Source organism: Polyodon spathula, chromosome 13, assembly GCF_017654505.1.
Source record: "Polyodon spathula isolate WHYD16114869_AA chromosome 13, ASM1765450v1, whole genome shotgun sequence".
In the NCBI taxonomy this organism is placed as follows: Eukaryota; Metazoa; Chordata; class Actinopteri; order Acipenseriformes; family Polyodontidae; genus Polyodon; species Polyodon spathula.
In genome coordinates, this window is record NC_054546.1 from 1,227,785 (window position 1) to 1,253,671 (window position 25,887).

A 25,887-nucleotide genomic window follows, 5' to 3' on the forward strand; every position below is an offset into this window, starting at 1 on the left:
AAGGTGCAAGAACAACAAACAAACAATCAAACAGATAAAAGACAAAGATCTCGATCACCAGAAGTCTTGCAGTCAGCTGAGAATAATGTAATGAGTAAATTAATGTTTTCCAATAGCACTCTTTTTTTTCTGTTACCGTAATAAAAGGTTATTTTTATCCACTTCCAATCATTACCCAATGCCTACATGGGTCAATGGCCAGATCCTGATAAGGTAAGCACACTTCATTGCCCTTTAGTTTTATTATATATATATATATTATATATATATATATATATATATATATATATATATATATATATATATATATATATATATATATATATATATATATATATATATATATATATATATATATATATATATATATATACACACACACACACAGACACAAGTAAAGCACAACTCACACAGATTACAAATAAAAAATGTTATAAAAAACCCTAGAAGTATTTCCATTTTTTGCAGTTTGGAGGCTGAAAAGGGAATCTGCATTTACAATGGTAATACGGTGGAGTTGGAGTGATAACACACTCTCCTTCTCCGAAACACCGGTATACCGACTCATCCCTATTCTATACGCACAGCGAGTACATGTTTGATAGGTCACTGGTTCTACACTGTTGGCTCTACACGCACAGCGAGTGCATGTTTGATAGGTCACTGGTTCTACACTGTTGGCTCTACACGCACAGCGAGTGTATGTTTGATAGGTCACTGGTTCTACACTGTTGGCTCTACATGCACAGCGAGTGCATGTTTGATAGGTCACTGGTTCTACACTGTTGGGTCTACACGCACAGCGAGTGCATGTTTGGTAAGTCACTCTGATTCTACACTGTTGGCTCTACACACACAACAAGTGCATGTTTGATAAGTCACTCTGGTGCTACACTGCTGGCTCTACATGCACAGTGAGTGCATGTTTGTTGCTTAACTTGGTGAAGGTGGTTTACCTTTCTGGCAATTCCTTCCTGAAAACGGTTCAGGGCACTGACACTTGTATCTTCGTCTTCCTGCTTTGCAGACACCATTGTTCTGACGAGGGTTTGGATAACATACTCTCTGTGCACCATGAGTGCAAACTATGAATTCTCTGAACAGAAATGTGCTCATTAAAATCACAAATGTAAAAAAAACTAAAGCAGCAATTGCTATTATGAAGATACAGGATTTGTAGAGCTAAACACAGTAACCAGTGCAGTTATTCGGGACTACAATCTTGACACTCCCTTTAAGGTCCTTGTTGCAATAAAACATTCAGCCATCAGGTATCACTCTTAAGTAAGCTACATAACCTATGAATGAAACATTTTCTGTTCATGTTTATTAATACTAGTTCACCTTAGAGTTTAAAATGCGGTATGGGCACTGACAGTTAAGTGATTCACATTAAAATACAAAATGTATTCTTTCATCGTGTGACAAAGGCACTACAGTATCTGCAGCGATAATACATTTCAAAACAATTAAATACTGTATTAAAAATATTCAATTTCAATTAGCGGTGTGCTATTCAGATGGGCTATATTAAATACATAAACATCTGTTTTTTGTTCACTTACCTTCAGTGCCTGTGAGACCATATAGCCAGCCAAAGTTGTCTGGTTCTGCCGGCTCAATCATACTCGTATGCATAATATAGCTTGTAATCTGCCACTACGTAGTCATAGGCTGTGTGTCAGAAGAAAATGAGAGCACATTGCTCTCCTGTATTTGTTACACTCTCCTCAATTCTGCAGACATTCAGTGCACTTTCTGTTACATTAATTTGAGTAAAAACAATCAAAATTGAAACATGAAGTATTTACTGAATTCTTTACCGGTGTAGGGCCAGAAAGTGGTACATCATCAGAATGTGGTATGTGTACCAAAACCTGACCTGTGTTATGTCAGAAAATGAGACACCATCATATTTTGGTAAAGGTGCAATCAATTGCTACAGTCATAAGAAACAGACAACCAATTTCTCTTTAAAAAAAAAATAAAAATAAAAATAAATAATTCACGATGAACAGGATAAAATGAAAAGTCACCGCAAAGTTGCACAAGAAAACAAATTTACGAGACCCAATGTATTGCATATGGTACATATTCACATACAATTTTCTTAATGGTGTAAAGATATGACATATTCAATCAAAAAAAGATGTAAAAGACCAAAAACAGCATAATGTACCGGATTTAAATGGGTCTTTCCATGCTTTCTTAGAGAAAGTTGTTTAGGCATGAGTGAGCAAGCGCAGTGTGCTGAGTACCACTTTTAAAACATACCTGAAAATAACGACACAGGTAATATTGTATACACAATTTAAATCTCTACCTCTTCAGCATTTGCACTCTGCATCAACTTGAATGAAATATTATTAGTATTATTAATATTATGGCTTACAGAGGAAGACAGGTGCAGCAGCTTAATGCACAGTGCTAGTATTGATTGAAACTAAAGTTTGTTTAGGATTGCTGAACTGAAAATGATTCTTAAACAGATGTTTTTCAACTTTTACCCTGAATAACAAATGTCAAGGATCAAGCATTGCACAAGAGAAAAGCAAACCAAAGTGAAAGGCATGTGGGATTTGCTTTAGCATAACCAATGCATTTGAGGTCATGAAGTCTGAAGTTCCCTTATCCAAATCAGAAAGCCACCACACAATTAGTGCCAAGCAAGATTTTAAAATCCGTGTTTTTTTTGTTTTTTTTTACAATTCATTAGTGATAGCAAGAAGATGAACAAGGTTTTGGTTCTTTGCATGTCTGTTCTTTATATATACTTTAATTCAATGATTTACAGATGAAGCTAAACGCTTTATTATCTAATCACTTCCTGTTTGCTAGATCACATTGGAGCTAAGCAGAGCTACACTGCAGGAAAGGGTTTTGTACCAGGAAGCAGCAGCAACTTCTATTCCTACATTGTGTGCCAAGTTTTTCAACAGGAGGGAATCAGTGATGATACTGCTAGTGTTAAGAAAATGGAATTTACACGTTCCATTAGCACTTATGTAAATAAAGACATGTGGCAGAGTTAAGTGTGTCACCCACTCGCATTCTGTCACTAAAGGAAAAAGTAAATCGTACCCTGAACACAGTGCTTTTCACTATGCTTGCCCAACACTTTTGGTAAAGCATGTCATGAAAGTAATATTTTATATTACAGGAGTTAAAAGGTTGCTGAAAGAAAGCAACAAGCTGTCACAGTAGTTTGGGCTAGACGTGTCACAGCCTCGATGATCACGTGACACAGAAGAGCGGACAGAGATCAAGAGTGACTGTGACACTGCTCTCATTATTACCTGGGCTTTTCTGCAAGTGATAACAAGTCATTAGTGAAGTGGGAAGTGTTTCATGCCAGTGTGCCAAAACGAAATCGTATAAAGCATTCAGTTGCATTTTATTTAAAAACAAAAAGATATTTACACATTTACAGTATTTCTATAAAAACATTTATTTTAATACATTTATTTTTTTCAGTAGTGTGCAAAAAAAAAAAGAATGCATCTGGTTTCCATGACGATAAAAGATTTCGATAATAGAAGACTTTATGTTATGAAGGCTGTAATTATGCAGTAAAGTACAGGCTTCCCCAAGAATGAACCAAAGGAATAATGTGATAAAAAACAAAGTATTTATCAAGTGTCGCAGTCCTGTGATATACTCTTCCCATTTAAAAATAAAAATGTATAAAAGATCAAACTATCTGAACCTGATCAACTCGTCTCTCGCACCGTGCTTGACAGGCAATGTGGGCCACAGCTCTTTAACGATACATGACAAGAACTACGATAGCACAGAGCACAGAATACATTCAGTAAGAGCTTTTTACAATAATTACGAAGGCTATGTGGCAACCAGAAGTAGGCCATGTGCTTGAATTAACTGTAAAATGCAAATGCTGTACATTCCAAAACACACACCACAATGGATACCCTAAAGCAGGGGGTCACACTCCAGTCCTCGAGGGGGGCCCACATGGTCTTCTGGTTTTCATTCCAACTTAATCTTTCAATTGGACATATTTAATATTTTTTCATGGTCTTTTGCAGTTGATGATTTAAAAATGCACTTGATTCAAGGAACACGACCTATAAACCCTTCTGAGGCCATTTAATCAAACAACTAGACAAAGTAAGTAACTGAAAACTCGGGTGCAACAAAAGCCAGAAAACACTGTGGCTCTCCAGGAACGGAGTTAAACACCCCTGCCCTAAAACGAGGGTTAGTTCCTTCCATGTTAAAGGACTGTAGAATCTCAGAGACATTCTAATCAGAATCAAACCTCTTTAGATAAGTACTGGATTTTTTCAGAGCTATCCCTGTGTTTTTAACCTTCTTGGATGCAAGTTAGAAAAGTGCAATTATTTTATTTGAAGCAGATTAAATTTAGACCAGGGATGTCCAAAGTTGATCCTTCCAGTCCTGGTCTTTGTTCCAACCCCACTCTAAATTGTTTAATTGAACCAATTAAACCTCCATCCAGATCCTGAAGTAGTTGTATCAATTTACCTGTTAAACCTGGAGTGGAATGGCCCCCCAGGACCGTGATTGGACACCCAATAGTGTGTATATGTTCAGTGTACATGTGACTTCATGCAAACTGCTCTATAATGTCAACTGAAGTCAGGAATCTTAGAGCCTTATGCCAGTAAATCTTCTACCGTACTCACTTGTACTGGGCCTATTTACTCAACATGGCATTATTTATATTGTTGGCATTCAATAGCCCTATTGTATAAGTTTGTAATATTTGGACCAAGTATCTGGAAACAACTGTAATATGTTCTGGACTTGCTTGGATTGAACACCTACAGACATTGGCCCAATTGTTTGATCAATCATCTGCTTTTAAGCACACTGTATGTAATAATACTGTCACTATTAAAACGGTTTGATACTGTTACACAGAGAGTTTTAGCATGTTCCATTTCTCATTTCCAGCTAGGCTTATCCAGTGTTTCACAGTCTTTTATACATTATGCACAGTTCATATCTGTCTTCATTACTCATGTCTTTGTTTTGCAAAAAAAGGAATATAAAGGCATTTTTTAAAACAGGACTTAAGCAGATTTCTAATAGCTTGGATACTGAATGTTTGCAAGAGAATTATACACGTGTTTTGAATGACCGGCAAAGTGCAATGGTTCTTTTAAAAAAAATATATATATATATATATATATATATATATATATATATATATATATATATATATATATATATATATATATATATTTATATAAAAATAAAAAAAAAAATAAAAAAAAATTCGAAGTGATCTCAACTGCTCACATTTTTGTTCTCTACATCCAAAAAAACACTGGTAATCTGCAATGGCGATCGATTCCCTTTCTACACCGTCTCATTTTAGTCCTGTTTCTACCCTGAAAAAAGCAGTGTTTTAAAATATCCCTACATGAATAAAGGAAGATGGGTAGCTTAAACAATCAATAAGATTAAAAAACTATAGATGCATGTATTTTGTACATATCAGCAGCATTACAATTCCAAAAAAAGCACTTCCAACTCCAAAGGGATCCTCTTAATAAATAAGGCACCAGTTCTATTTATTTGCCACCTGCTTCCAGAGTTGCTTCAAGTGTACTCTGTCTTCCTGATGTAGTTGGAAGGTACATACCCTCTCCTCCCCTCCACCTCTCCCAGCCACCACTCCTTATTCCCGTTCATGTCATGAAATTCAATGATCTTCACACGCTGGTGAGCACGAATAGACAGCTCGTTTGCACAGCGTGCATCAAAGGAGTAGATGGCGTAGTAAATCTGTAGAGCAAGAAGAAAGTAGACGTTTAGTTACTCTGCAAGGACAAAACCCAAGCTATAGTAAAACACAGAACATTTTCAGTAACGTGACTGGGAACCCCTTTCATTCAGCAGCAAATTGGAGTAGGCATTGTTTTGTCACAATATGTGCTTATATTACAAAGCAGACTTTAGTTTCTCATTTACATCCACTTTGCTGTCTCTAAGGGAGCATGCTCAGTGATTCACAGTGAAGAACATTGTAGAGTGTGTGCTGGAAGGGCATTGCCAGTTCTCAGTGCCAGTGAATCCTGCTTCGGTCAGTGAGGGAAGCCTGGCAGTTAAATTATACCATGTCTGCTACTGAAACAAAGGGTTCAGTTTTTAGCACTCTCCATGCGCTATGAGAGAGATAACAAACGTCCACAGCAAAACAGACATTCAAAAGTGACACCGAATCCAAATACTGTTTTGTTGCTACTGCAGGTATTGTACTGCGATAAGCACTGAAGACAGCACTGGACACAACAGATGATTCAAAGCACACTTTCAAATATCTTCTTCAGTCAGCCTTGCCTGTCTGCACCCAACAACAATAATTGGATTGCATTAACCCTCTAGAACTAATTTCACAAATGATTCTAATCGCTTTAGGTCCTCATAGCCAAGTGCTTTGAATTAAAACAAATAAATGACCTGATTTCCGTCTGTATCACTCCCCTTTTCCGGAGGAGTCGTGTCTGAAGGAAAGGACACAGTTCTCAGCCCAGTGTCTCCATTTCTCCTCATCACAGAGCCAAAGGCCACATCCGATTGACTGAACATTTCCATCTGACTGCTTCTCGGTGCAAAGTCAGTCCGGGTACTCTTCAGCGAGGAGCAGGAGTCTGTTTCGGAAGCAGAGTCCGACAGGTCCTTGTGATTACTCTGGGTCCACAGCGGCAGTGTGGTCTCTCTATTATTGCAGCGCTTGGAAGAACAGCCCTCGGGTGGATTTGACCGGGATGAAGTGCCGGAGTCCTGGCAGGGTTTCTGGGACTGCAGGGTGGAGAACGTTACAGACGTAGCGTCGGAGCTGAAAGTTAATGTGCTGTTGCTATTCTGCCGTGAGAAGACTGGAGAGGAACCCCCGTATCCAGATTCATTGGAGGAGTGGCTTCCTATCGAAACATCGGACTGGCTTCTTCTGGGATTGTAAGGCTTAAGGAATGAGCTGTAGACAAATCCCTTCGTCACTGGAGTAATGAAAGGACATTATTAGTTTCAACGGCAAACATCAAATTAGTCATACTACCCCTGCTAAGTGAAAATGTACAATACCACGTACAATATCAATATGTAATTAGCCTGTTAGTTTTGTTGCAACAGAAAGTCATGATGCTGTGGTCATGCATGCACTGTAAACAAATGTAATTCAAATGTTCCAAATATTGTTCTCGACCCGGAATCGGGTTGGGCTCTGTACTGAAGCAGCACCTACCTCCATTGTCTATGAGCCAGCGGTTCTGACTGCCCATGGGATCCTGCTGCTTAATAACACCAACGATGTCCCCCTCTAACACAGACACATCGAGGTCCTGAGCTGCGTTGAAGTTCCGCTCAGCCTGGCAGAGCTGCTCCGGGGGGTACCGGGACAGCAGGGCTGCACGGTGCTCCTCTGTCTGCAGCACATAGTTAGGCTGCAGCAGGATAGAGAAGGAAAGCACTGCTAGAACTGGTCGAGTTCTTTCTCAATGGATACTCTCTGCGTGTGCAGCTAAACCCAGTTAGCATCAATGCCCTCTTATTGTGCATCAGTCCCATAACCTGACTGCAGATTCAACAGCTCATACCCCTCCATGGGAACACCTTCACTGTAATATCACAAAGCAGTTCTGCTGTCGGAATGCACTGTAATATTACAAAGCAGTTCTGCTGTTGGAATGCACTGTAATATTACAAAGCAGTTCTGCTGTTGGAATGCACTGTAATATCACAAAGCAGTTCTGCTGTCAGAATGCACTGTAATATCATGAAGCAGTTCTGCTGTCAGAATGCACTGTAATATCATGAAGCAGTTCTGCTGTTGGAATGCACTGTAATATTACAAAGCAGTTCTGCTGTCCAAATGCACTGTAATATTACAAAGCAGTTCTGCTGTCCAAATGCACTGTAATATTACAAAGCAGTTCTGCTGTCAGAATGCACTGTAATATTACAAAGCAGTTCTGCTGTTGGAATGCACTGTAATATTACAAAGCAGTTCTGCTGTCAGAATGCACTGTAATATTACAAAGCAGTTCTGCTGTCATAATGCACTGTAATATCATGAAGCAGTTCTGCTGTTGGAATGCATTGTAATATCATGAAGCAGTTCTGCTGTTGGAATGCACTGTAATATCACAAAGCAGTTCTGCTGTCAGAATGCACTGTAATATCATGAAGCAGTTCTGCTGTTGGAATGCACTGTAATATCATGAAGCAGTTCTGCTGTTGGAATGCACTGTAATATTACAAAGCAGTTCTGCTGTTGGAATGCACTGTAATATCACAAAGCAGTTCTGCTGTTGGAATGCACTGTAATATCATGAAGCAGTTCTGCTGTCAGAATGCACAGTAATATTACAAAGCAGTTCTGCTGTTGGAATGCACTGTAATATCACAAAGCAGTTCTGCTGTCATAATGCACTGTAATATCATGAAGCAGTTCTGCTGTTGGAATGCATTGTAATATCATGAAGCAGTTCTGCTGTTGGAATGCACTGTAATATCATGAAGCAGTTCTGCTGTTGGAATGCACTGTAATATTACAAAGCAGTTCTGCTGTCATAATGCACTGTAATATCATGAAGCAGTTCTGCTGTTGGAATGCATTGTAATATCATGAAGCAGTTCTGCTGTTGGAATGCACTGTAATATCATGAAGCAGTTCTGCTGTCAGAATGCACTGTAATATTACAAAGCAGTTCTGCTGTTGGAATGCACTGTAATATTACAAAGCAGTTCTGCTGTTGGAATGCACTGTAATATCATGAAGCAGTTCTGCTGTTGGAATGCACTGTAATATCATGAAGCAGTTCTGCTGTTGGAATGCACTGTAATATCACAAAGCAGTTCTGCTGTCGGAATGCAGAACTCACCGGCCCTAAAAGCTGTTTCCTGGAGGACTGAGGCTCCAAGTTCTTCCTTTCAAAAGCTTTCCTCGCTGTGGGAAGGCTCTCAGGGAAAAAGCTAAAACACTGCAACTGTTGGAGCACTCGGCTGTGCTGCTCTTGGAAAAGAGAAATGATGTTCCCATCTGTACTAATCACCCCGGAGAGCTGCAGTAAGAGAGAGACATATGAAGGATGATGTTGGGATGCAATTACAGTATAGAATACCTCTTCAAAACTTCAATGTGCTGTTTGACACCTGAATCTGTGTGATGTGCCTTTTTGTAATAATCACATAAATCACTCTGCCCTGTTCAATTTTGTTTACATGTGCCTTTTCATTATACTTGGTTTTCACTGATTTTATTCAAACGCTGACAGAATCAGATGGTAACCAAAACCCAAACAAATCAAAAGAATCTGCCACCTACAATATACAAATTACTTCTCTCTTTTTTATTTACATCTACCAAGCCGCTGAATAAACAATATACTCGCTTATTATTATGGCAAGACTTCAGTTCGCGATCAACCTGCAGCATTCCAATACCAGAGGCTTTTATGGCAACCAAGACACAATACTGCTGTTTTAAGGACATCATGTAACAAATGAATATGAGAATCACTTAATGATGAGTGGCATGCTGTTCAGAATCCCACTCATTTTACACTTCACCACAGGGACTCACGCAAAACCCCAAATGTTTAAAGCAGTCGCTTTTTTTTTTTTTTTTTTTTTTAAATGTGATCCCTCGCCTCACCTGCAGGAGCGGTTTGAGTTCCCCCAGGGTTACTCGGACAAACTCCTTGTGTGCCATTGCGAAGCTGCACACACAGCTGGTAAAGAGCTCCTGGGCACCGCAGTGGAACTTGGGAAGCTCATCCAGGAGCTGAGCGGTCAAGGCTTCGTAGTTGTTCCGCGTGGACTGGAGCTCCTCCACAGTCTTCTTGTCCTTCATCTTGTCCGCCCTCTCCTTGCAGTTGTTGTAATCCAGCAGCTTATCAAAGCGCTTTTGGATCAGCTTGTGAGGGCCTGCAAACATTGTCAGCAGCTGATTCAGGGGTGCGATGACCAGGCTCTCGGTCCTTTCTTTCTGTTGGGAGTTGAGGGGCACAGAGGAGACAAATTAGATTTTCTGTTTCATTTTGTAGATCTCAACATTGTTCATCACTTGCAATTATGCTTCTTATAAGATTATAGTGCAACTCCAGAATAATTCAAGAAGTGGGAATGGATGTGTGTAATTACTATATTTGGATCTCTTGTGGCAGAGTGAACTATACAAAATTATTTTGAATTGAATGTGTTTGCTATTACTTACAAAACCGGTGAAACGTTGGTCACTGATACATCTGTGTGCCTTTTGGAAACTTTCCAGATCTGTCTGAGTCCTCTCCGAGTAAATGTCAGAGAAACTTATAGCGGACAAAACCTTCACGGACGCGGACTCCTGAAATACACAAAAATAAACAAAAAAACAATGTAGGACATGCAGTATTTTTTTTTTTTTACAAGCCTTAAATATTCACATTCTATGTATGGATAACATTATATAATACCAGCCACCAAATACAAATCTAGTTTTAAAAAGCAAAGGAACATTTTTAAAAAGTATTTTAACATGTCATAAAAGCCAGTAAGAATATGGGGTTCACAACACTTTCTTTACTGGCCCAACTCATCTATGCATGCATTTGCCCTTTTTCCACTTAATCTATACACACCTACCCTGATGTGCTGCAGATATAGAGAGAGATCTCTGATAAAGGACTTGATCAATCTCTCCTGCATCCGGAATCTCTTGTCCACCTCATCAAATACCTCATCTTTGATCTGTCAAGGAGAAAAAAAAAAGCAAGAAATAAAACCTTTACTTGAAGCTGAAAACATGCAAAACAAAATGCAAAACAGTTCAAACAAAGTTCCGACTTGACTTTTAAAAGGGTTTTGTGTATTACCATGAAAATGGTTGCCATATGTTTGATAACAAGATATACAGAAAATTCAGCTGACTCTTTTTGCGCTCACTTTTTAAGCTGAGAGAAAGACAGAGATAGAGAGAGAGGAATGGAGGGAGCTAGATGCAACACGTTGCTGTAGAGAGCTGTCATACCTGTGGTGAAAAGCCTGTCAGGTGCTTGAGGTGGCTGCTGACTCGGTTGGTCTTCTTCACGATGGAGTGCATGCTGAGCTTGGAGATCTTATCAATCAGAGTCGCCTCCTCCCCTTTTCTGTACTTCACAACTGTGCACACAACATGGAAACAAGCTGTCAGTACAACGCTGCAGTCAACTACATTGCTCCCCTCCAAGGTTTTAACAATGTCATCACATACAGGTGAAGCAGCGTCAGGTCCAAAACGAAAATGGAATTGATCCCAACCCTAACAAGTACATCCACATGATGTAGAACAGCACCTTGAAACAAGTGTCTGTACGTACCACAGGGGATAGCAAATTAGAACATATTCACTTGAGCTAGAGAGGTTCAATCTCTGTACCCCCTTAGCGGTGACGAGCCCCTACAGCCCTTTAGCACCAGCAATATGGAAGCGGTGGGATCCGTTTCTGAATTGCTGGTCTAGATGGAGTTGCGTGCGGCTTCATTAATCTCAGCTCAGTAACGTCCTGAACCTCGCCCCCCGGCTCGTACCCAGGTCTTTCCTGCGCTTGTACTCGTTGATGTTGACGTTGATCTCCTTGACGCAGGCCACGGCCTCGGCGAGCAGCCTCTTGTCTGGGTGCGACTCTGCCGTGGTGCTCAGGAGCTCCATCAGCAGCAGCGGGTAGCGCATCACTCTCTGCACCGGCTTGATCACGAACGAACCCAGGTTGATGTAGTTCGTCTTACCCCTGTTTGCAAAGAAGAGAAATGGTGGGTTTATGCAGGCAAATAGCATGAATCTTAAAAAAAACAACAAACACTTCAAATCAATGGCATTGCCAGCCAGCAGACGCATGCAGCTTTCTTTGAATAGAGCAGGCTATAGTAATCAAGGGATCTTTAATAACCTGCATGGAAACAGTGCAGATTTCAAACTTTTGAACTTATTCTGTAACTACTGCGTTATTCCTTGTTACTTTCCATTAACATTTAAGTCAGATTAACTGTATTTTCAATTAAAAACATGTAAAAAATGGGAAATTATTACATATTTTCAAGGGTAACAAAACGCAATATAAATGGACGTGATATGAAATTACATTTTCAATTGACATTTGGTTAACATTTAGCAAGAAACCAGCTATTGCATATTTATGAAATATTAAATTTAACATTAATTTAATATGCAGTTGCATATCTATTTAATATTCATTTTTGCCATGCAATATAAAGCGTTACCAATTTATTTTTAATTTACACTTAACAAAATTTAAAGATTTTAAAAACAAAAAGTATAAACATTCTACGTATAGGGTTTAAAAAAAAAAAAAATACCAGATGGATTTTTCATAACATGTGACACAGTTAATAAAAATCAAATATAACTGCAGAATGCATAAACTGGGTAAAACAAGAGACATGTTAGTGCAATTCAGTCACTTTCCACTAGGTGGCTGAAATAAATAAGCATCGTTTTGCAAGGTATATTTATTTTATTTTACAGAAACCTGTTTTCTGTGGTTCAGTGACAACTATTTTGGACATGTTTCGCTATGATAACAACAAATCACAAACTGGCATCAGAAAGCCACACACAATGAAGAGTTCTCAAATCAATGAAGGTTATATATTAATGTCCTGTACACACAATCCATTTTAAAGAGTTAATGAGACAACATGCAGTCAGAAGCTGTGCATGCAGAGGCCAGCAGGGGGAGACTTACCACTCACGATACACTGCCCTGCGTAGATAAGGTAATCATCGTGTATAGAAAAGGAAAGAAACGGAAAGGGTTAACAAAACAACAGAGGAGCACCTCACCCCCCCCCCCCCAGCTGCAGAGTTGCCTTGAACTCAAACAAAAACAAACCACTTTTTAAATCACGCTTAGTTTCCCAAGTTTTCAGGTTCAGTTATATGGGAACTTTTCAGGTCTTTGAGGGATCAACACAGATAGACGTTTGAAGAGCTTGCTGGGAAAATTGTAAATTTGAGCATTTATATTTTCTGAATTACCAAATCGCAACTGTAAAACTAACAAGAAACAAGAAACATCTTAACACTGCACTACTCGCAGCCTCCTAAACTACATGTTTTGGTTTGTTGTTCCCGTCTTTAAAAAAATAAATAAATAAAATAAATAAAATGAGCAAATGATCATTTGAAGTAGAAATAAGCTATCAAAACCTAGCATTCTGTGCTCCACTGCATTTAAGCTACAGGGAGAGGTTGAAACGGAAAGGAAACCGATAGAGAAATAAATAAAAAAAATTATGCTGGAATTAATAAAATGTATTGTAGCCAACGTTGCTGACCTTTTAACTTAAGAAAACAAGCGAGACAGAGGAATGGACAAAGATTAAAAAAAAGAACACGATAAGTGATAGCCACAGGAGATTGGAAACGACTCCAGCTGTATTACAATGTTAACACTGGTTCTGTGCCTTAACAACGGGAGTGGCTGTGGACCCCTGCTCGAGTGCTAGCTAAAACCAACCCAGGATCATAAATAACCATAAAAAAAAGAATAAATGCCAACCAAGTCTACCGTATGATAATGTGATGCTTTATTCATATAGTGCATGAACAAAATACCCTTTTTTATTTTATTAAAGGGTGTGGAAAGCCTAAAAACTCAGCTGGAATAACATTTGCATATCTATTTTAAAAATCCTTTATATATGAGCATCCTGGGTGTCTGGTAAAGGCAGCGTGTATTAAATACCATTGTAAATGACAATGCAATCCAATGTACCACAGTCATAGTTCCACTGGGCAGTGTGGTACCTGTGTGGCACTTGCCTTCATCATTAGAGCCTGGTGATCTGGCTGCTCAAGCTAGCCAAGCCCCAGATGATGACAGTAAAGCTCTCCAATAAAAGGTGACAAGTACAGTAAGGTAGGAATGTGTGATACACTCCTAATCCCCACTTTACCCCTAGAAGCAGGTGACAAAGGAAACTGAGACAAACCTGAATCCAAGCCAAGACCTTATTGGATCTGCATGGTTGCAATTTATGGATTTAAAAGGGTTTCATCCAGCAAATCTCATCCAACCCAGTGTCCACACACACACCTTGTGCCACAGGCAAAACCACCACACACCAACAAGAGTGTCCATCTTGTTTAAAGGCTGTGCAGAACAATCCATCTCTACTGTCATTCAACAGCAACGTTACCTGAGCTTCTCCAGACATTCTAGAATGTGATTCTGGATGCTCTCATCTTTCTCATATGCCTCCAGAAGAGCAATAGCATCATCATGGTTCTGACAGTAGATTTTATACACCTCTTCCAGCTCGGTCTTATATTCCACAAATACTCTTCCTGTCAAGCAAATCAACACATAACACATCAATGAATAACTAAACACAAAACACATGCATCACACTGTTTAAAAATCTGTGTGCTAGTATTTATCTGCAGCATACACTGACTGTTAAACAGCTGCCTTTAATTAAACAGGTGCTCAATTATCCAGCGGTTACTGTATGCAACACAAGACTGCTGACGATAACAAATTAATGTAAGCTAGTAGTAAAAACACGTATCTAGTCTTTTTTTTCCCTACTTGAGAACATTATTGCACTTACAAACTCCAGTCATACCTATTGACTCTGTGTCCTGCAGATCTTTAAGCAAACGTGTTGAGAGATCAATCACCATCTGAACATTGCCAAAGAGACCATCAAAGTCAATGTTCTGCACCTGCATGAAATTTTTTTTTTAAAAAAGCATGCTAGAACACACATGAACTAACTGCTGTTATGAATGTATGTCTGAAGCTACATTCTTTTACTCCAATGCATTTCCAGCAGGAGATCAGGCATGCTAATTGTTGTGTGCCAATGCCAAGGATGCAGAAACAAGCATCTTAAAAGGACACATTCTATCCCATTAATGCCAGACATGAAGCCTGTTTTTAGCTGTGACAGAACAGTTGTAATATACACGAGTTCGCTTGCTTATTACATCTGCTCTGTAACAGCCAAAAGGAGGCTTAGCTGGTAATCTCAGAAAACAGGTGAATTCCAAATAGTCTCATTCTATGCTATTAAAAAAAAAAATAAATAAATAAATAAATATATATATATATATATATATATATATATATAATATATATATATATATATATATATATATATATATATATATATATATATACAACATTAATTGTGCTCAGGTTCAAAAGTAACAAAACTGATTTCAAAGTAATTGGTAGGGTATGGCTATGTGTGCATTAGCAAGTGAAGCCAGTGAAAACTCTCTGCAGTACTGTACCTGTTTTCTTTGCAGTGGATGGATTATTTCTTGGACACACATTTGCATGTCTATTGATGTAATCCTGTTTCTGTCTGCAGGAGTTCTTCAATCACTTTATTTGCATGTCTTTGATGTAATCCTTTTCTGTCTGCAGGAGTTCTTCAATCACTTTGGACCTCTTTTCCATCATCCTCTGCTCGGGACTGGCGCTGGGGGCTGTAACAGGCGTCGACTCCAGGGAAGCAGGGTCTGCTGTGAGCAGAGTCATCTCTAAGAGGCACAAACGGTAATGGAAACAACAGCTTGGTCCCTGTAACATTCACAGCACTCGTTTATTAAAGTGGATGATGCATAGGGAGAGCTCACGTCCCGCTTTTGAGCCAAGCTAACAGTCAATGTATTTTGTTACGCTTTGCATTGAACAATGACCTAAATGATCACTCGAGGACATACAAATATATTCAGTAAGGCAAGGTATCGGAGTGCAATGTTAAGGCAATAGACTTTTTTTTATCCTTATACTCTGAGCTTTGGTACAATGTTGGCTGGAAACTGTTCCAACACATCCACTGTTGCTGCTGGGATATTCAGATCCAGAGTAACTACATACAGTACTACTGTACACCATTTGTAATTGCTGCTTGGTTTCCTGAGCAAAGGTTTACTCTTATCTATAACCCTGTGTTGAAAATGATTCAGAGTAATGAATAGGAGTGACTAAACAGTTTCTGTATATTTATTTACTTTTGTATAAATCATTTTTGGAACAGTATGTATGTATGTGTGTGTGTGTATATATAAGATGCTTTGTTGAGTGAAAAAGCAGGGATTAGAAGTGGTTGCATTTTCAGCTTTTTTTTCTTCTAATGTTTAGTTTTTTTTATGTCGCTTGAAAGTAGTTCAGCAAGTCTAAACTGCATTGTATGTACTGTCTTTTTTCTTTCAGATAAGTCTACATTTCCTCTACCCGTACAATTACATTTTAGTTTTAAAAAAATGTTAGTGAAGTTGAAGAAAAAAAAACAAAAAAAAAACAGGGTGCAGTAATAACTCAAGCGTTGTCTTGCAAACAGACTGCTGCAGTTCACGCTGAGATTCAAGCAACTGTTTTTACAGACAGAAACTGGTGAGAAAAAGACTGGGTACAGTGATCCTGTTAACAATCAAATTAAAACAATGTTGTAGGGTAGGGCGAACACAGAAAACAGCCTGGGTTTGTGCATGTTTTACTGAAAATAAATCCTTAAACAAACAAGGAGCCAGTGTAGATAAGACTTTTACGTCACAATCTGATTTATACACATTGCTTAAGAGCGTGCGTCTACGCATTTCTGTTTATCAGCAGAGCCTCAGTCATTTAGAAATACAGAAGAAAAAAAAAAACCTACAGTAAATCATGACCATGCATCAGAGATGTTCAGGGATGGCCAGTTGCAATGTATGTTCCTGAATGCTCCTTAACTCAGAAGCAGCTTTTCTAAATTTAAACTGCAAAAGAAAACAAAATAAAAATGCTTGTTCTGTGCCATTAAGCTGCATGAGACAGGTTACAACCGAGCTAAGACCAGCTTCCTTTACACAAGCACTGTAATAGCACAATGTACTGATATGGCAATCTCAAAGACCTCACATATACCACTGGGGTAACCTCATGTGCAATATAAAACTGCTGTGATATCACAACATGGAACTACTGCTGTGAAACTAGTGTCAAGAACAACCAGACAGTGTCTTGCATGGTCTATTACTTCATATATCACTTCACACTCCCCCCCCCCCCCCCCCCCTTGCTTTTGCCGACATCTCTTAGGGCAGTCGTCTGATTATTGGTTCCAGCTGTTGAACAGAGCAGTGCTATCTGATCCACAGGCCATCTGTCTTACATTAATGACACCACCCTGTTACTGCTCTGTCCTGATCAGCAATGGTCCTGGAGTTACTGATATCGTTATCCGCAATTATTGCTGTGAGTCATTTACCAGCAGAAAGGATTTCATGGAAAGCACTTTTTTACTTATATCACAAGACACTCATAAACAAGATGATTTGCCATGGGATGTAGTAAATGAAGGGAACCAATAACAAAGACAGGCAGATACACTGTATACAGGTATGATTCTCCAGTCGATTTAGTTTAGAAGCATGCTCTTGTCTGTAAACAATGCAGCAGGGTTGCAGATTTAGAACAGGCCACTAGAGAATAGTTGGAAAGCAGTGCGTTTTTCTCTCTCTCCAGTTTTATATGTTACCACTTTTAGCTATTTTCAACCTCCAGACGTAAACCACGGGTATTACCAAGCTCCTGTATTGTGAATGAGGAAAGTTAAAAGCTTGGTTAATATTTTTTTTTATGGATTACATTTGTTTGTTCAATAACAAAGATCAGAAGAGCATCCAACACAATGACAGAGTTCTATTGCAACAGTGACATCCAGAACATGCCATAGCTGCAACTACAGAACTGCCCAATGGTATCATAAAAAAGTAAATCACACTGACCTACATTTGCTTTTTGCTCCTGTAAAATGGAAAGGTAGCAGTGCATACATAACAATGGACAGATACAAAGGGTCCTCTTTAAAGCCTCATCTTCTCAAACTCAACACATGTGCTAAACAATGCAATTCCCTAACCAATTTTCATCACAGTTTAGCATGAAGTTCTCCAGATGCACGTTAAATGCAAGTGTGGTAAATGCACCTCCACTGTATCCCAATCTAACCCCCTAAAATGACAAAGAGGTCCATGAATGCTACATGCTGGGACTTGCATCAGTGCAACTGATAATTTATCAGAGGTGACAATGCATAGCGTCAGTGTAGTACCACTCCTCTATGGTATTATTTCTAAAATCCTGCCTCACAAGCCAATGTTTTTCATAAGCAGTATATTATGTGATGCCGGAAAGAAAAGAAAAAAAAAAAAGTTTTGCACAAGATACATTAGTTGCATAAATAAAGGAGCTTTTCTCATTTTCAGAAGAACATGTTTGAAATGTATTGTTACTTACTGCACCTCCCTGTAGCAAAACAGAGACAATTTCACCTCACACCCTGGTGTTTTCTTATGATGTCTGTGAAACCACTGTTCACGGAATGGATACCAAAACTTGGCACAACAAACCAATACATCTACTGTCCTATAGTAGCACAGACTTTCTGTCTCTGCCTTGGCTTTAACACTAACCAGTAAATATGCAAATACAGCAGACAAAACGCTCTGCCCACAGCAGACTGCCAGTTCAATCAACTAAAACATTCTTCCATGCGAATGTGAAGATAAAGTATACATTCTACAGGCTGGTGGTCTGGTGAATGGGTAACATTTAAATCTCCAGCTAACACAATGGACTCTGTATTAATCCAAGAGACCAGCTCATATTTACAGGAAATCATTGGCACGGACGTTATTAATTTTCTTTAAAAGCCCCACTGTCTGCTAGAGTTTCAACAGCAATCCTCATTATAGCCCTGAGATTTTTTAAGGATTTCTCTATAAAATAAAAAATTTAAAGAAAAGCTACCTTAAGTTTTTTTCCCTTTAGATTTAATACTATACACAAGTACACATTAATCACTACAGTCTATATTATACTATACAGATGTTAATCACTACAGTACACTATACAGATGTTAATCACTACAGTTTATACTATACTATACTAAAACAAGGTGCTGGTGAACCCTGGGGGTCTGCAGAGTTTGCCCAGGGGCCCCCATAAATTTCTGGAAACTAAAACACATTGTGTAATGTAGGTTGTGGTGACATAAGGGCCTTGTGATGCCTACAGACAATATGCATTACATGTCTGCAGTTTACTGTTCCACAGTTTTCAGCCCAAGTGCCTATTCGAACTGTTTTTAAAAGAAGCTGGTGAACCTCTACTTTGATTTCAAAACACAAAGGGCAACAATCTTTTAAAAAATCGCAAGTGCCTATCTAGGCATAATTACTACTGCCTACAGTACAGTATATTATCTGTAACTCACCTCAGTTCACATACAAAATACTGAAATCATATCATTTTTACTGAAACACTGAGTAATTCTGAGTTTAAGAACTACTGTGTAACACTATTAAAACAATTCCATTCTTTCATTCGGTGGTTTAGTTCCAGTTTAACTGTCATCCCAGCTGTTCCCGGTTCAGAGCTAGCCTCTGTTCAAATGGTTATTACCAGTTCTTCCACTGTCGGTAGGGTAGTCTGCTTTGAAAGAACTGTGCACCTCTGCAATATCACACAGTAATGACAACAATATGATAAAAGACATGCAACGTTTGGTTCAGTGCTAATAAAGATGAACCAGTACGATGTATGAAATAATCACATTTTATTTCTACTTTGCATTCTGAAATATATATATATATATATATATATATATATATATATATATATTTTCAATCAAATACAAAAACAAAAGCACAGTAACAACTAGCTGCGCAATGTGCTCTCATGTGCTTAAGAGAGCTTTCTCATGAATTTGTTGTGAGGCTAGGTTTTTTTTTTTTTATACAAGATTAACTTGTTTCATGTAAAACACTCAGTGATATAAAACTTAAAAATCGTAAACTTATTTGTTCTTCTCCAAAGCACACGACTGCATGGTGACGACTGTCCCTTTAAGAAACGCTCTTATAAATCAAGTGTTGCTTTAACCTACCTCCATCCAGCTGCTACATTAACTTGGGAGTCTCAGGTGTAACAAATACTACTTTCCCCATGGTTCAAAGTGTGACTTAAAACGGACAGAAAAAACCTTCTCTTGACTCCCTGCCAGACTGTATCCTTGTGGATCACTCAGTCTCCTAACAGAAACGCCTTTCTATCTCCAAGATGAATGTATTAACATGAGAATAGCTGGGAACCTCCGAGGTCACACACAATCCATTGAACATGAATGGACGGCAGGCAAAACCCGGTACCGGAGCACAGAGAAAGAAACTGGATTGGATTGCTTGACAGCACAGCAGGAGAGCTCACAATGCACAGATACTTTAAAGAGTTAAGCAATGACAGGTTTTAAAATGTGTGTGTCAAGATATGCATTGCACAATTCACAAATGTTCCTTGTGTACCTAGGGGTTCAATGTGAACGACAGGTGGAAAGCATGTCTGTAATTAAAACGGGTGAACCAGATTAGAACAGCTGTGCAGTATTGCACTAATCCAGTTCCAACCTTTCCAACTCCCCTCAGGATGACCTGCCCATCATCCCAACCCCCAGATTGCATTGCGAACAACGAACCCAAATAGCCACTCTCTGTTCGTTGTATTCAAATGAAGTCTCCCCTGTAATGCTGATCAAGCAGGGAGTATGACATATCACCCAGACCACCAGGGACTGCACTTACTGTACTGGAAGCAAATGCATTATTCGCAATAATACATTACTTCATAGGGTTAAAGCATAGAATTATTTAATTAAGTTATACTTTAGTTATGATTTCTGCCATGTATTATGAACTAAAGCTTTCTCTTAAGAGTTTGAGAAGATGATCTACTACAGCTCAACTTATATTCAAATTTAAAAGATAGATATTGTAGAAAGATATTGTCAAACTTGCAGTTTGGGGAATTAAATGCCTTTCAGGATTAGATTACAGAGTTTTTAAAATGACAGTATTTTATAAAGAGGCATGTGTATTTTTTGTAAAACTTGCATGGAAACTTAAAACAGCAGGGAATTATGAAGGTTAAAATTGAAAATCTCTGAATCGTGATACTTTCTATAGATGATATATTGTAATAGAGGTACTAAAAGCTCAACATAGCTCGTTGTAGTTCACCAAGTGGTTCTTGAATAAAGTGTGTTTTATAGTTGGTGTTAATCCATACTCCCCTGGTCAAAATAGTGCGTCATTAAAAGATAATTTGATCTTGTTATGCATCATACAAGTTAGGGCCATCCTACGTATCGCGATACACACTCATGACATACAATACTTTATGCGCTTTATGTATCATGAGACGACTGTGTTGTTACCCCCTAGTCCTTACGTTGCAAAAGGGAAGGTCAACATTTATTTCAAAATGTTGTTGCTTAGAATTGGCATTTCCTTTGTCAGGTTACACAACAGCAAATTGACTTTATAAACATTTGTTTTATCAGCCACACATTGATGGCAAGCACTATAATGTGGAGCCACAACTATTACTGTATCATTTCAACTGAACAGACAGTAAACATGGTGTAACTGCACACAACCACAATCACAGAGGCCCTTAAATAAAATTAATAAACACAAACATGCATTGAGGAAAATCTGAATTTCCTCCACAGAACAAAGCCCTTTTCTTTGTAGTGCAACCAAGATGCCAAGCAAGCTAACTACCTGCTCTTCATGGTTCATCAGTCTATCTAATAACCTCAGAATAAACACAACAGCATTCTGCCTTTCCCTTTCCTGAGTCCCAATGCTGTACATGACAGTGACGTGAGACCACTCTTACATGTAAACAAATGAGCGTATTCTGTGTGACACAAACGCACACACACACAATAGAAATAACATAGTAACTGGCATGCTCTCTGTCTCTGTTTTTTGTTTATGTCACACAGATAAACAATGAATTAATGTTAACGTCTTGCAAATGAACACTGCAGCTCTGTCATGCTTATTGTCAGGGGAGTAGGCATGCAAGTACCTTGCAGTTTTTTTTTTTTTTTTTATGTGAAGGACAATCATTCTTTTTTAATCCAGACGCCTGAAACATGAACTGGTTTCCATGGGAACATGGTGTTTCTGAGGAACAAAGGAGGTCACTATTAAAAGGTCTTCCAGTGAAAAGCAACGGTAACCCTGTTCTAGAATGTGGGCTTTCAACTGCAAGGATACTTTCCTTTTGTTTCTCAAATTGCCTGCTCAGTGCACTTTTTTTTTTTTGGTTCTTAATATAATTTTTTATGCATGGTGTGAAGTTCACAGGTTTCCCTTTGGGTCAGTATTTAAAAAAATAAATAAATAAAAAAAATAATAAAATGTAGCTAACCCGATACTAATCCATGTATTCTTAAGGTCAGCAAGAATCATCAGATAGATATCCTGTTCTACCAGTTTTAAAATACCACTAGATTTTGTTTTTACTTCAGCTTCAAGAATGAAAGCTACTACATGGAAATAAACCCTTTCAGGTGCAACATAGCTGCATCTGCATTAGCCCAGTACACTGTATCAATTCATCATTGCCAATGAGGATTTCCAAGCCCCTTAGAAACTAGCGTCACTCTATGACTAATACAATATGGCTGTGGCTAACAGGTTGGCCTATGAAGCAGAGTGAGTCAGTGCTTACAGTAGCAACATGAAAACAGTTGAAACTTTTTTTTTTTTTTTTGGTTTTAAACTTAATTTATGCAGGAAAAAGGGGGGGAAGGGGTTGCATTCAGTCTGCTGGACACTGAATACAAGAACAAACATTTAGCAGGTAAGTCGTGGCAGGCCATTCCCATGGGTTTCTATAAAGCAGATCAAGTGTATATGTGTGTGTCTGTGGGAGGGGGAGAGGGCTGCTGTTCTGGACAGGATCCCTTCTTCAGCATCCTGTCAATAAAGCAGAGTTCAAGCTTCTGCAGGGAAACCCTCTGTAACACCCTTTCCAGACTCTCCGTCATGTGGACTCTAAAGAAATGCACGGTCTGCCTGCAACAGGGTTTACTGAAGAAGATAACCAGGAAACACAGGACCTGCATGGTGCGAAGGGATTTCCAGTTGGGGATTTTACGTCAAATTTAACTTCCCGGTTTTGGTCTCAGTTCAAATCAGGTTTTGAATTTTCCAGCTCCGGATAAGACTCTTCAACACAGAGCAATTTATGCACTTGGGTGTACATTAGTTCTTCTGAAAGCAGCACAAACAGATCCTTATTTCTTTTTTACTCAATGTGCCTTTAGACTCAACTGATCTTGCAAACTATCTCAAACAGATCTTGAACTGCTCCGATGCCAAGACTGAGAATGTTTTGAGTCATGCAATAATGACGCAATCCTGAGATTACTGGTGCTACTCTGAGAAGGGTAGGATAGGATTGGGATGGGGGAGGGTAAATTCCACCTCCTAAACACCAACACAACAACTTTAAAGGAATGTGGTTGTTGCCAGATCTTCAAGACGCACAGAACTATGGAAGTTAACGCCCCCAATTCATAGAATAGGAGTTACCCAAAACTGGAGCCAAGGTCATTAATCATAAATCAGCATAAAGTACTTTCCAAACAATGCATGTTTCAGCACAGCCCCAAAGCACCCATGCAGAAAAGCTTTCCTTCTTACGGCTCAAATCATACATTGGTTCAGTGGAAATTTTTTTTAACTTGCCCTTGCTTGCAAGCTTTTAAAAGAAAAAAAGAAAATAAAACAGCTTTGCACAAAAAAAAAAAAACTTAATGAGGAGGAGGCACACATGTTTAATGAAATAAAATGCAAAGCTTTTACTGCAATTGCACTACACATATTGGACAGGTTGCAACACCACCAATATCTGCAAACCAGGTTATAGATATGCTGATGAAACAAGTGCCCTACCTAGTTAAGTTAGCAAAAGTCTTGTAATTTCCACAAATAATAAGAGGCAGATACTAGACAGACTGATGCACCAGATACTGAGCTACCACATTCTAGACAATCTTTTCTTTCAGTTGGACCAAATAAGGCACCACCATAACAGAACAAGAAAAACAAAAAAATTCTCATAATATACTGTACTGTAAAATGAGAGAGAGAGAGAGAGAGAGAGAGAGAGAGAGAGAGAGAGAGAGAGAGAGAGAGAGAACGAGCCTGTTGGACCGGTTTCCATTCTAGAAACTTTTACCCTTTCAAAGAGAACTGTATACATATCTTTTGAATGCTGCCGTGCTTTCTTTTTCTTTTTTGTTTAACAGAAGGATCCTTTGACTCTGCGGGGCTGTAATAAAGCTGTGTTCTTACCTTTCTGTTTGTTTCTGTTGAGAGCAAACTCAGAGTGTCTCAGAGTGCTGGGGGCTGTTCTCCGGTACCGGTTGTTTCTGCCCCAGGATCCTATGTCTGTTGTTCTTTTTTCTCCGTCAAGATCATCATATTTACAATCCAATGGTTTCAGGTGCTGGCAGGACTTTTCGGCCCGGTCAATGCTGTTATACCTCCCTTGTTCAACGCCATTCTCCCTGGAAAGCCGATCTGCCTGGACGCTCTGTTGCTTACATTCCAGGTCACCACTCCACTCTTTGTAGCGTTTCCCACTGCGCTCATAGTCGTTACATTCCTGCTCAACAATCCCTGTGCTTTTGCAGTACCTCTCAGGTCTTTCATGGTCATCAGACAACTGATATGCCTTTTGTTCCACATAGCGTTTTTCAGGCCAGTCATATTCCCTGTAGTATTTTTCTGATCTTTCGTATCCCCTATATTGTTGTTCTGGTCTGTCATATGTCCTGTATTGTTGTTCTGGTCTGTCATATCCCCTGTATTGTTGTTCTGGTCTGTCATATGTCCTGTATTGTTTTTCAGGTCTTCCATATGTCCTGTATTGTTGTTCTGGTCGGTCATATGTCCTGTATTGTTTTTCAGGTCTTTCATATGTCCTGTATTGTTGTTCTGGTCTGTCATATGCCCTGTATTGTTGTTCTGGTCTGTCACATTCCATGTAGTGTTTTCCAGATCTGTCATCATCCCTGTAATTTTGTTCAGGATGGTTGTAATTCTTGTATGTCCTGTAGTCTCTATAGCGAGTGTCTGTCCTCTCATAATCCTCATACTCCCAGCTACTCTTCCCACGATCCTGGTACCGCCTCTCCTCATGGGGGTACCTCTCATCCTCCCAGCTGTACATTCTGCTGACTGAGGCCTTCATTTCCACACTTCATGGGATCCTGGTAAAATCTCCATTACCTCCAGCACTGGCTGCATTCAATAAAGACTGACAGTGAAAGCTTCCACCTGTCCGACATGGCTGAAACTTTGCAGGAACTTGGTTTCAGCTTGAGTAATTGCACAGGCACTCCCTTTTCTGACTGCTCCCAGCTATAGAGCAATCCCTCCTTCACCTTAGCAGCCTGTGGGTAAATAGCCTCATCTAGCAAGCACACAGAGTTAATGATTGAGCTGAGTCACATGACCTGGATTGGAGCACTGCCCTGCTCTGATTGGGTAGCAAAGTTGCAGGAACAAACTATCTCTCGCTGTTTCTTGAATGAGAAGGCAGCTTATCTTTTCTCTTTGTGAGTGGGTAAGGTGTTTAACTACTGAGACTGCGCAGTCAGCACAAACTGATTGTTGTCTGGTGTTGACAGCCACCCCAACCCTTCTTTTAAATAGTTATTTAATCTTAACTGATTTTATTAAGGATGCAATCCTTGCTTTTGACTTCCACACTGTCCACGTGTAGTCCACTTTTGTAAGCCAGGTTTGTTTGTGCGTTAAGAGTAAGCCCATTGCTGTTAGATGACAATGACTTGCACATTTTAAAAGGTGGCAAAAATGTCTCAAAAAAGGGGCTAAACAGTTAAACTGCGAATCTGTGCCAATTTAAATGAGCTCCAATTAACACATGAAAAGGGTTTCAAGGTACACGTTAAACTGAGAATTATAAAAGTGAGAATTCCTTATTTACAAACAGACTCCTTTTTTCACAGCCATTCTTGCAGAGTGAAACCAGCTTT

At 39.0% G+C, this 25,887-nt stretch overlaps 2 protein-coding genes across 2 annotated transcripts in view; both read right to left on the reverse strand.

The window, feature by feature from the left end:
- The window catches only part of habp2 (hyaluronan binding protein 2), a 6,779-nt gene extending 6,671 nt beyond the window's left edge, over window positions 1–108 (reverse strand). Inside the window, exon 1 of the mRNA XM_041268451.1 lies at window positions 1–108. This exon is cut by the window's left edge and continues 96 nt beyond it. The gene's annotated coding sequence lies outside the window, so the exon portion shown is untranslated.
- Window positions 109–5,246: 5,138 nt separating this feature from the next.
- LOC121325639 (dynamin-binding protein-like) overlaps window positions 5,247–25,887 on the reverse strand; it is a 40,494-nt gene continuing 19,853 nt past the window's right edge. The window contains exons 5-18 of the mRNA XM_041268464.1: window positions 15,378–15,523; window positions 15,272–15,319; window positions 14,599–14,698; window positions 14,170–14,317; window positions 12,714–12,731; window positions 11,539–11,738; window positions 11,000–11,130; window positions 10,615–10,719; window positions 10,208–10,336; window positions 9,647–9,979; window positions 8,874–9,053; window positions 7,235–7,433; window positions 6,451–6,989; window positions 5,247–5,775 (exon numbers count right to left, since the gene is read on the reverse strand). Coding sequence (XP_041124398.1) covers window positions 5,590–5,775; window positions 6,451–6,989; window positions 7,235–7,433; window positions 8,874–9,053; window positions 9,647–9,979; window positions 10,208–10,336; window positions 10,615–10,719; window positions 11,000–11,130; window positions 11,539–11,738; window positions 12,714–12,731; window positions 14,170–14,317; window positions 14,599–14,698; window positions 15,272–15,319; window positions 15,378–15,523 — 2,462 coding nt within the window. The 3' untranslated portion in view covers window positions 5,247–5,589. The remainder of the gene's footprint in view (window positions 5,776–6,450; window positions 6,990–7,234; window positions 7,434–8,873; window positions 9,054–9,646; window positions 9,980–10,207; window positions 10,337–10,614; window positions 10,720–10,999; window positions 11,131–11,538; window positions 11,739–12,713; window positions 12,732–14,169; window positions 14,318–14,598; window positions 14,699–15,271; window positions 15,320–15,377; window positions 15,524–25,887) is intronic.